The sequence below is a fragment of the Gorilla gorilla genome, chromosome 1 (assembly GCF_029281585.2).
Source record: "Gorilla gorilla gorilla isolate KB3781 chromosome 1, NHGRI_mGorGor1-v2.1_pri, whole genome shotgun sequence".
NCBI lineage: Eukaryota > Metazoa > Chordata > Mammalia > Primates > Hominidae > Gorilla > Gorilla gorilla.
This window is the reverse complement of record NC_073224.2, coordinates 222,988,363-223,000,057: the sequence shown is the minus strand read 5'-3', so window position 1 is coordinate 223,000,057 and position 11,695 is coordinate 222,988,363. Positions and strand designations below refer to the sequence as shown.

At 55.4% G+C, this 11,695-nt stretch overlaps 1 protein-coding gene across 13 annotated transcripts in view; it reads left to right on the top strand.

The window, feature by feature from the left end:
- Window positions 1–323: 323 nt before the first annotated feature.
- The window catches only part of CROCC (ciliary rootlet coiled-coil, rootletin), a 57,955-nt gene continuing 46,583 nt past the window's right edge, over window positions 324–11,695 (top strand). For 2 of the 13 annotated variants that reach the window (XM_063702335.1, XM_063702329.1), the window contains exons 1-3: window positions 324–369; window positions 8,486–8,621; window positions 10,001–10,296. In XM_063702335.1, the coding sequence (XP_063558405.1) occupies window positions 10,060–10,296 (237 nt within the window). In that variant the 5' untranslated portion in view covers window positions 324–369; window positions 8,486–8,621; window positions 10,001–10,059. Of the gene's footprint in view, window positions 370–6,744; window positions 7,902–8,485; window positions 8,622–10,000; window positions 10,297–11,695 lie in introns of those variants that run through there. The other 11 variants (XM_055385895.2, XM_063702331.1, XM_063702338.1 and 8 more) reach the window with 10 other exon arrangements.

Genomic DNA, 11,695 nt, shown 5'->3' with positions numbered 1-11,695 from the left:
CAGGCCTTTAAGGCCCGGCCAGACCGCAGGGGGACTCTGCAGCCGGGTCGGGGTTTCGATCCTGCGCTGCGGCCTTGCAACTGCGAGGACTTGGGGGTCGTGCTTCGTTCGCCTGGTATCCTCGTTCGTGCGTGTAGGAGGCGCCTGGCTTGCCGGGCGGTGCCAGGCGGCAAGAGGGAGGGCGCACGAGGCGTGTCCGCCCAGGGCGGCCCGTGTAAGCGCTGCAGACGCGCTGCCCTCGGCGCCTGGCCCCGCCCCAGCCTGCGCCCCACTACCGCGCAGCGCAGGCTCCGCCCCCAGTTTTCCCCGCCCCGCCCGGTCCGGCCCGCTCGGCCTCGGCAGCAGCGGCTGCGGCGAAGGCGCGCGAAGGTAGGTGGCCGGGGGCGCGCGCGTGCGCGGGGGCGGGACGGACGCGCTCCCGGCGGAGGAGGCCGCGCGCCTGGGGGCGGGCTGGAGCCACGTACCGGGGCTGGGGGCGCTGTGTGTTCCGCGACCGCCGCGGCCCGGCACCGGAGGCCAGGAGAGCGTTCCCAACGGGCTCCGCGGATGCCCCGCCGCGTCCTGCCGCCCATCCTGCCCGGATTGTCGCGGGCCGGGGGCAGGACAGGAGACTGGGGCCTGCCCGGGCGCAGCGGCCTGCAGGGCGCAGCCGTCCCTCCGCCGGCCGGGGTCCCCTCGCTCCGCGGGCGGCCGTGGGAGGCCCTCGCGACGGCCTCTGCCCCCCGCAGATGCCCTCTGCAGCTCCTGCGTGCGGGCCCCGCCCTGCACTGCCCTCCTTGTGTGGGACCCGGTTTCGTCTTCATTGCAGCCCTGCCGAGTCGGAAGCATCTCCATTGTGCGGATGGGGAAACTGAGGCCCAGAGCGCATAGTTGGGCTGGCCACGGAGGCAGGGCCGCCGGGTGCTGTGCGGGGATGGGGCCCTGCACCCCTTGCGCCTCTCACCATGGGGCCTCAGGCCCCTGTGCCCGGCAGCGTCTCTGGAGTGGGCATTTTGAACGAGCTCCCTCCTGATTTTTGCACAGACTTAAGCCTAACGACCATGCTGGGGCGAATGTCTGCCCCTCTGGTGACCAGGTCACAGCTCCCTCGGGAAGACGATTGACTGGGGAATGGGGACCCTGGGGAGGAGGCCTTCAGGGTGCCATCTGTCTGTTTACGCCAGAAAACAGAGATTTCTGTTTTCTTTCGCTGGGCTCACAGCAGGTGCTTAATAAGCAGATCTTGTGGCGGGAGCAGAGGACAGCGAGGTTCAGGCAAGACTCCAGGAGTCAACCCCTGGATCTCGGAGGCTCCCCACCCGCGCACATTTCCCTGACTTAACCCTCCCCTCCCCAGTCTTTCAGCCCTTTCCACCCAAGTGGCCCCTGTGGGGTCACTGCCTGGTTTTCACCCTGATCTTCTGGGATGCGGCAGATGCTGGCTGGATATGTGTTCGCTGGTGTCCTTCTGTGATCCCCGTCTGTGGCTGACACCATCTGTGGCCCAACATGACCCCAGCCAGAGCCAAGGGGAATCATTTCTTTTTCCATTTAACATCGTATGTTATTACTTGGCTCTTAGCATTCATTAATTCATTCAGCAGCTCTTCATGGAGCTTTGGCCTTAGCCCATGCACTGTGGAAGTGGCAGTGAACTAAGCCAACCTGGCACTTTGGGAGACTGAGGTGGGAGGACCGCTTGAGCCCAGGAGTTGGAGACTAGCCTGGGCAACATCTCATCTCTACAACAAGTAAAAAATTAGCCAGACATGGTGGCACGCACCTGTGGTCCCAGCTACTCAGGAGGCTGAGGTGGGAGGATCCCTTAAGCCCAGGAGGTCAAGGCTGCAGTGAGCCATGATTTTGCCACTGCACTCCAGCCTGGAAAACAGAGCAAGACCTTGTCTCAAAGAAAAAAAAAAAAAAAGGAGGAGACAGACAACATACATGTTGGAGAAAATGGAACAGCCACTGGAGGGACCGCTTTAGCTGAGAGTCAGGGTAGCTCCCTCAGAAAGTGATATTTTTGAGCCAAAATCTGGCCGACAAGCGGGAGTCAGCTGTGCAAAAGAAGGGGGAAGTGCGTCCCAGGCAGAGAAAGTGGCAGTGCAAAGGCCCAGAGGTGGGTGCCTGCCTGGTGTTTGAGGAATCAAGAAGGCCATGAGCCGCCAGGTGTGGTGGCTCATGCCTGTAATTCCAGCACTTTGGGAGGCTAAGGTGGGTGGATCACTTGAGGTCAGGAGTTTAAGACCAGCCTGGCCAATATGGTGAAACCTCATCTCTACTAATACAAAAATTAGCTGGGCGTGGTGGTGCATGCCTGTAATCCCAGCTACTCGGGAGGCTGAGGTAGGAGAATTGCTTGAACCCAGGAGGCGGAGGTTGCAGTGAGCTGAGATCGTGCACCACTGCACTCCAGCTCAGGCCTGGGCAACAGAGCAAGACTCTGCCTAAAAAAAAAAAAAAAAAAAAAAGGCCATGAGAGGGGGAGAGAGGAGATGAGGTGGGAAAAGTGGAGTGGGGCCAGATCTGGTGGGCCCTGTGGGCCATGGAAGGACTTTGAACTTCATTTTAGGTGCAGTAAGGGCTAGTAGAGGGCCTTGGGTAGGGGAGGGGTATGATCTTTACTGTGTGAAACTTGAGTGGGTGAGGGGATGAGCAGGGAAGCATAGAGACCCTCAGGGAGCCATCTCAGCAGTCCAGGCAGTGGCTTATATAATACACATCGGCGTCCTGGGGTGGTGCCAGGCACACAGCAGGCGCTACAGGATGGAAGTCATTGCTGTTACTGTTTTTGTTTATTTGAGACAGGGTCTTGCTCTGTCACCCAGGCTAGAGTGCAGTGACACAACCATGGCTCATTGCAGCCTCAACCTTCCAGGCTCAAGCAATCCTCCTGCCTCAGCCTCTCAAGGAACTGGGACTACAAGAGGTGCATGCCACCATGCCAGGCCATTTTTTTTTATTTTTTTGGCGGAGATGGAGTCTCACTGTGTTGCCAGGGCTGGTCTCAAACTCCTGGGCTCAAGCAGTCCTCCTACCTTGGCCTCCCAAAGTGCTGGGATCACAGGTGTGAGTCACTGCACCCAGCTTGCTGTTATTATTTAAAACTCTGGGCTGGGCGCGGTGGCTCATGCCTATAATCCCAGCACTTTGAGAGGCCGAGGCGGGTAGATCACTTGAGGTCAGGAGTTTGAGACCAGCCTGGCCAACATGGTGAAACCCTGTCTCTACTAAAAATACAAAAATTAGCTGGGCGCGGTGGCACATACCTGTAATCCCAGCTACTCAGGAGGCTGAGGCATGAATTGCTTGAGCCCAGGAGGCGGAGGTTGCAGTGAGCGGAGATCGTGCCATTGCACTCCAGACTGGGTGACAGAGCCAGACTCCATCTCAAAAACAAAACAAAACAAAAACCCTTTGGAATCAGGCACACCTAGGTCGCGGCTGTGACTTGAGCTCTTTGTGGCTGGGTGCATTGGAGCCAATTATTTAACTTCGCTGAGACTTCACGCTGTCATCTGTAAAGTGAGTAGGGTGGTGCCAGGAGTGTTAAAGCAGGTAAGGGACAGATGTAACGTTTTGGGCACAGGGCCTGGCTCGTGGTTGGTTCAATATTTTTGTCATAATTTCTAGTCAGCAGCAGGAGGATAACGAAGGGGTAAGCGGATAAGAGCAGCTGCTATGTTTGAAACGAGTAATCTTTGAGGGGCTTTTTGGCTAGTTCCTGCCGCTAGCCCTGGCAAAAGGCAGGTTTGGAGGGTGATAGTGGGGAGGGAAGGGTACAAAGGGTGTCTCCTCTGTATTTGGTCACCAAATAATGTCTCAGCATCTAGAACAAGGCACAGGGTTCTAGCTTGGGGACTAGAAAGAGCCAATAATACTCATGATAGTAATGATAACAGTAGTAATAGCCAACACTTACCCGCTGTTGAACTGCAGGTAGTAATTAAGGTAACACTAGCTAATGTGATAGTGAAACCCTGAATCCTCGGAGGCTTAGCGCAATAGAAGTTTATTTCTCATTCATGAAAAGTCCTGTTGGGTGTTTGGCAGGTGGCTTTCTATGTGGCGACCCAGGGACCGAGGTCCCTTCTGTCTTGTGGTTGCGGCATCCCCTAGGACCTTGGAGTTATTTCCTTCTAGCTGATGGACCAGGAAGGAGAGAAATAATGTTATGGGCCAAGCCTAAAGTGGCACACTGTCTTTCTGGCTTAATTCTGTGGACCAGAACTTGACCACATGGCCATATCTGACTGCAAGGGAGTCTGGGAAATGGCTTTTAGCCATATTCCTAAGAGGAATCAGAAATGCTTTGTGGTGAGCACATTGCAGTTTCTGCCACACCATATCCAGGCATATAGCTCAGCACGGAGTATTTTATTTAATGCTCATGCTAGAAACAGGCACCATTATTATCCCATTTTGCAGATGAGGAAACTGAGGGCTCAGAGAAGTGAAGACACTGGTGCAGGGTCACACAGCTGGTGAGGGGCTGGTGAGCCAAGATTGGAGCCCAGGTGGCCAGATGCTGAAGCTGTTAGCATCCAGATTTCTAAGAGGAATTCAGTCATTTTTTTTTTTTTTTTTTTTTTGAGACAGAGTCTCTCTCTGTCACTCAGGCTGGAGTGCAGTGGTGTGATCTCAGCTCACCGCAACCTCTACCTCCCAGTTTCAAGTGATTCTTGTGTCTCAGCCTCCTGAGTAGCTGGGACTACGGGCACCCACCACCGTGCCCAGCTAATTTCTGTATTTTTAGTAGAGACGGGGTTTCACCACATTGGCCAGGCTGGTCTAGAATTCCTGACCTCAAGCGATCCACCTGCCTTGGCCTCCCAGTGTTGGGATTACAGGCATGAGCCACCACACCTGGCCAGTAGCTGGTTTAATTTTGCCCAAATCTGGCTTGCTTGCCATTGCAACTTGGCAACATTTATCTTTGCAGACCTGTTTCTTGGTTTTCCATTTGCAGGGCAGGTTCCTTAGTTGGGCATGAGCGGTCCAGCCTGGACTGATGAGCATTTATACAGCACCGTGGCATTCTGGGTCTGACCTGGATACAGAAGTAGAGCCTCAAAGCGCAAATGCCTCAGCCTTGCCCTTCAGTCACTCATTGGGAGGCTGCTGGTCTGAGTGGAATGAGCTTTGGGCTCACCACTTCCCTGAAGCATGTCGCCTTGAATAGGTGAGAGCCCAGTTTCTCTGAGCCTCAGTTTTCTCATCTGGAAATGGGTTGAAGTAAGGATTTAATGAGATAAGGTGAATATGCCCCCTTTGGGGCACAGCATGGAGCAGCAGGCACCCAGGGACGGAGGGCTGAGACATAGCAGTGTAGCAGGATGAGCCGCAGGCAAAACTCCTCAGTCACCAGGTTAAAGAAGGAAGGAGCTTTATTCGGCCGGGAACTTCGGGAGACTTGCATCTTAAAAGCCGAGCTCCTCGAGTGAGCAATTCCTGTCCTTTTTCAGGGCTTACAAGTCTAAGGGCAGGAGCCTAGACACGTGATGCTAATGACAATAGGAACAGCGGCCACCATTGGCTAATAGCTCACCACCTGCCAGGTGTGGTAGGTACTATCAGTCGCATTTTTTTGTTGTTTTTGGTAGGACAGAGTCTTGCTATGTTGCCCAGGCTGGTCTCAAACTCCTGGGCTCAAGCGATTCTCCCATTTTGGCCTCCCAAAGTGCTGGGATTATAGACCTGAATCACCATACTCGGTCTAGTCTGATTTTATTTTATTTTATTTTTTTGAGACAGACTCTTGCCCTGTCACCCAGGCTGGAGTGCTGTGGCACAATCTCGGCTCACTGCAACCTCCTCCTCCTGGGTTCAAGTGATTCCCCTTCCTCAGCCTCCTGAGTAGCTAGGATTATATGCACATGCCACCACACCCCAGCTAATTTTTTTTATATTTATTTATTTATTTATTTATATTTTTGAGATGGAGTCTTACTGTGTCACCAGGCTGGAGTGCAGTGGCATGATCTCGGCTCACTGCAACCTCTGCCTCCCAGGTTCAAGCGATTCTCCTGACTCAGCCTCCCGAGTAGCTGGGACTACAGGTGTGCACCACCATGCCTAGCTAATTTTTGTATTTTTAATAGAGACGGGGTTTTACCATGTAGGCCAGGATGGTCTTAATCTCTTGACCTCCTGATCCGCCTGCCTCAGCCTCCCAAAGTGCTGGGATTACAGGCCAATTTTTGTATTTTTAGTAGAGATGGGGTTTCACTATGTTGGCCAGGCTGGTCTCAAACTCCTGACCTCAAGTGATCTGCCTGCCTCAGCCTCCCAAAGTGCTGGAATTAGAGGCTTGAGCCACTGCACCTGGCCTGGTCTAGTCTCCTTTTAGAGATGAGAAAACTGAGGCTCAGGGAGGTAACCTGTTCAAGGTCTTACTGTGTTGAAGACCATAGTTGCAAGTGACAGAGCTGAGTCTCACATGCAACCTCAGACCTGATACTGACTCCAGAGCTGTGCGCCTAAGCACTAGAGCACATAGCCTCCTTGCCCCAGGGAAAGAACAATGGGAGGTGGTGGGTGACCTCTGGGTCTCAGGGCCCTGGGATATAGGGACTGTGCTTTTTTTTTTTTTTTTTTTTGAGACGAAGTTCCACTCTTGTTGCCCAGGCTGGAGTGCAATGGCGCGATCTTGGCTCACTGCAACCTCTGCCTCCTGAGTTCAATCGATTCTCCTGCCTCAGCCTCCCAAGTAGCTGGGATTACAGGCGTGCACCACCACACCCGGCTAATTTTTGTATTTTTGGTAGAGACGGGGTTTCACCATATTGGTCAGGCTGATCTTGAACTCCTGACCTCAGGTGATCCACCCGCTTTGTCCTCCCAAAATGCCAAGATTACAGGCGTGAGTGCCTGCGCCTGGCTGGGACTGTACCTTCTGGATTTTCAAATGAATGAAATGAGTATTTCTTGAGTGTTGACCACGTGACCCTCCAGCACCGTGTCATGTGCTGGGTATGCACACACGATACTCTGTTTCATCCCCGGACGGCTCCGAGAGATGAGTACCAATATTATCACATCTTACGTAAGAGGACACTGAGTCTCAGAGAGGCAAAGTCAGTGTCCCTGGTGCACCCAGCTAGTGGGGGCTGGGATGGGTGTGAAGGGGCCAGAAGCTTCCCAATAAGTGCCTGAAGGGCAAGGCTAGGGCATTTGTAGTTCGAGGCTCTACCACTGTGTCTAGGTCAGACCTAGGAATGCCGCAGGTGTTGCATAAATGCTCATCAGTCCAGGCTGGACCGCTCATGCCCAACTAAGTGCCAAGCCTGGCCTGGGTGATCTCACAGCCTGCATTCTTTGCCCTACACCTGTTGTGGGAAAACGTACTCCCAGCATGCTGTAAATCCTCTCATTCTTAGCTAACCATGTGACTCCCGTTCTGGGCCAGAAAGATGGTCACAAATACTTAGGACTCTGGCCTTTCCCGCTGCATGGCTACTGACCCCACCCCCTGGGCTTGGAGGGCTCTAGGACCCAGCAACCTGCGCAGGGTGAAGAGTGTGTGAGGTCCTGACCTCCAGGTGTCTCCCCTGTTTCCTCCTCCCATTCCCTCTTCTCTCTCCTCCCTCCTTTTCTCTCCCTTCTCCTCCCCTCTCTTCATCCTTCCTCTTCCTTTGGCTCCCTGCCTCTGCTTCCCTTCTCTCCTGTCCTTTCCCATCCCCTCCCCCATCAGCCCACATCCTGCTCCTCCCACCGTGGTGGTCACATGGGGGCGCCGCCGGATTTAAGCTTAATCTGCCTGGTGCTCAGCACAGCATCCTGGCTGTGGCGCGTGCTGACTGAGCTAGTCTTGGGGTCCTGGAGAAGGGGGCTGGAGGCATGCCCACAGCCTCCCCCCCATGAGCTTGGGGCTGGCGGGGGCACAGGAGGTGGAGCTGACACTAGAGACGGTTATCCAGGTGGGTCCTGGGGGCTGTGCCCACCCTGTCTGGGGCGGGGTATCGTGGACTTAACAGGAGTGGTGAGAGGTGTGTGCGTCTTAGGGGTCAAGGGGTGGGAGAGGTGTGGTGGTGGTGGGGTATACAGGGGCCCCCTGCTTGCAGTTCCTGGCAAGATGGGGGGCAGAGGTACACACAGGGTGCACCTGCTGTGGCTCCCTCATCCCAGTGCCCTGGGTTGGGAGAAGGGGGTCTCTACTGCCAGATTTTAGGGCTTGGGGGACCTCTGGCATAGCCAGATCCTCATCCATCTAGGGTCGAAGCCGGATTGGAGCCCCCAACACTGGACTGCCTCCAGTGGGGTTTAGGAGTTACCCGTAGGGTTTGGTTCTCATCTCTGGCCCTGGGCCTTCTTCCTGGGGCAGTGAGCACACAAGAGGCTCCTCCCATGGGGATTTTTTGGATTCTAACTCCCAGGCTTCACTCCATCTTGAGGGGGCTCCTGGGGACCCGTATCTTGGGCAGTAGGACTTTGTGGCTCTCCCCACGAGGCCAGGGAGCCCCGGGTCCCACGTCACCTGAAGACCCTCTCGCTTTTCCCACAGACACTGGAGAGCAGCGTCCTGTGCCAGGAGAAAGGCTTGGGTGCGCGGGACCTGGCCCAGGACGCTCAGATCACCAGCCTGCCTGCCCGCATCAGGGAGATTGTCACCCGCAACCTCTCCCGGCCTGAGAGCCCAGGTGCCACCCCCATCCGCTCCCCTCCACAAACACCACCCACATTTTACTTCTTCGCATGTCCCTTTCCTGAGCAGTCACCATGATGATCATGACTGTAACTCGCTGTGGGGCAGGCACAGCTTTATGACAGAAGAACCCATTTTACAGATGAGGAAACAGAGGCTCAGGGATGTAATTTGTCCAGACTTATTCCGCATGTGGTGCAACTAGAAGGAGGGGCCGAGCATCTCCTCCGTGCTTGCCTGTAGCCTGCTGCAGAGATGTGAACCCCAAATCCCATATTCCCACCCGGGGAAGGTGTGAGCTGGCTGAACCCAAGATACAGGAAGAGGGCAGCTCAGTTCAGACCAGGGTTTTGCAGAAGTCTGAGTGGATGGCGCTGTCCATCCGTTTCCCACATGGGCAGGAAGGCGGATGGTCCTTGCTCCTCTCAGTGGGTAGCGCACACGGTGTCATTATGTGGCTTGAGGATCTGGGAAAGGCACACTCAGTTGCAGCTGGTGGGCTGGCGTGTGACGTCTTGGTGCTCTAACCGTTGTCTCTGTTCAACTCCCAAGCTACAGACGGGCCCCCTCCTTGGGAGCGCCAGGGATGTTGGCGCCCTGGAGCCCCAGACAGGGAGAGACTCAGAGGGCCGTCACCCTGACACCTGGGGTGTATGTCCAGTTCTCCCAGGGTAGAAGGGGAACCCACAGGAGGTGGACAACCCCGCTTCTCCCGCTGGCCTTTTTTTCCCTCTTCTCTCTTTCTCCTTCTCCTCACAACCTGACCTATGCTATGCTCTCCTGAGCCCTAGCCTTTAAAGTTCCATGAAGCCCTTCTCTTGAGCGAGGCTTTGATGCTTTTCTGGGAGGATCTGGTTACTACTATTCTACCTTTTTTTTTTTTTTTTTTGAGACAGAGTCTCGCTGTGTTGCCCAGGCTGGAGTGCAGTGGCGCAATCTCAGCTCACTGCAACCTCCACCTCCCCGGTTCAAGTGATTCTGCTGTCTCAGCCTCCCAAGTAGCTGGGACTACAGGCATACACCACCATGCCCAGCTAATTTTTGTCTTTTTAGTAGAGACAGGGCTTTGCCGTGTTGGCCAGGCTAGTCTCAAACTCCTGACCTCAGGTGATCCTCCTATCTCGACTCCCAAAGTGCTGGGATTACAGGTGTGAGTCCGTGCCAGCCCCACCCATATTACAGATAAGTAAAACTGAGGCCCCGGAGAAGAAGACTAATTGGAAAAGGAGGGAGCAAGAACTCAGGGGTCTCCTGGTTCCTAGACTGAGCGTCTCTCCTGCACCTCCCAAACCTGCTGGGCCACACTTTAGCTGGAGTTGTGTTCACTTTACGTCCAGCTTTGTATCCCCTCCTTGCCTTCCTCCCTGTTCTCAGCTCTGTTTGCAGGCCTGGTGCTGCAGCCATTCCCACCTGGACTCCTCCCAGGGGCCTGGATGGTTTTCTTGCCCTCCCTGTTGTGGGGAGGATGTCCCACTGGACCCAGAAGCCAACCATGTGCCCACTGTCCCTTGCCAGTCCTGCTGCCGGCCACGGAGATGGCATCGCTGCTGTCGCTGCAGGAGGAGAACCAGCTGCTGCAGCAGGAGCTGTCCCGCGTGGAGGACCTGCTGGCCCAGAGCCGTGCTGAGCGCGATGAGCTCGCCATTAAGTACAATGCGGTCAGCGAGAGGGTGGGTGCCGCCCAGGTGGTGGACTAGGCCAGGGTTCCCCTCGTTCAAGGGCAGGGAGGCATCTAGACCAGGCCCACACATGGGGCAAAAGATGGGCCCTGGAGTCAGGTTGGCCTGGGCTCGGATTGAGGCTCTGCCACCTTGAGTGGCGTTGAGCAAATCACTACGTTCTTTAAGCCTGTTTTCTGTAGTGGGGATTGTAATGGGACGTGGAATTGTAGGAATCAAGGAGATAATAGAATAAAGTGCCTGGCACCAGGGGTATTTTGTTCCCATCTGTCCCAGGCCTGTTAGGGGTGTGGGACACAGAGAATGAGATCCCTAAAGATTCCTGCCCCTTGAGTTTCTGGGCATCTCCCATTGCCACGGGCCTTGGAGTTGAGGCGGTGGCTGGATGCTGGCTCGAGGCTGGTGTGGGCACCCGCGGTGTTCTGCAGCCCATCTGGGGCAGCCACAAGACCTGCCGCCACTGCCTATTGGAATGAGTTCCAGGCAGGGAAGGAAGGAGAAGCAGGCCTGTCTTCATGTCCAGGCAGGATTCACATCACCCATGCTGCAGGCTTGTGGGGGTCCCAGGGTGTGGGGCGGGAGCTGGGTGTGAGCCGGTGCCAGGGGTGCGGGATGCTCTTGATGCACTGTCTGCTTTGGGCCTCCGGGTGGCCGGGAGGTGGCCCTGGGAAGTTGGTGGTGGCTGAAGATTGGTAAGGGACACTCGCAGCCGGGACAGAGTGTATGTGTGCAGATGAGAGGCATGCAGGTGGCAATAACGTATTAACAGTAGCTACTGTTTATTGAGTGCCTACTATGTGCCAGGCACGTGCTGAGTGTTTCACATTTAATACACCAAGGTCGGGACCATTATGATGCCCATTTAACGGAGGAGGAAACAGAGGCTCAGGGAGGGGAAGCACCATGCTGGGGGCACACAGCCAGTTAAAGTTAGACACCAGGTCTTCCAACTCCCAGCCCAGGGCTGTTTGGTTTCTAAACTAACCCAGTCTAGAAACAAAGTTCTGAAGTTTTGTTTCCTATGTATGGGAAGAGACACTGGGCTAGGGATTTCAGGGCACAGCTTGCCCCCGCAAAGTTGGAAGAGACCCAGAGAGGCAGGGGCTGGCCCAGGGTCCCCTGTGTGGTAGTGGCAGAGCTAGGGTTGGCATGGGACCCCTGAGCTGGACTTGTCCAGGCTGGAGCCTGCATTGGCAGGACGGTGTGTTGTGTTCCTGTGTATGACTGTGGGGTATGCCCGTGTCCTGGGATTTGCCTGGCTGGACAAATCCCCGACTAGTTGGGACTTGTAGAGGAGCAGAGTAGGCGGCCCACAGTGGCCCCTGGCATGAGGACAGTGGAGAGCTAGTTTTCCCAGGGTCTGCAGCGGGTGTGTAGGGCACGCTGGCCG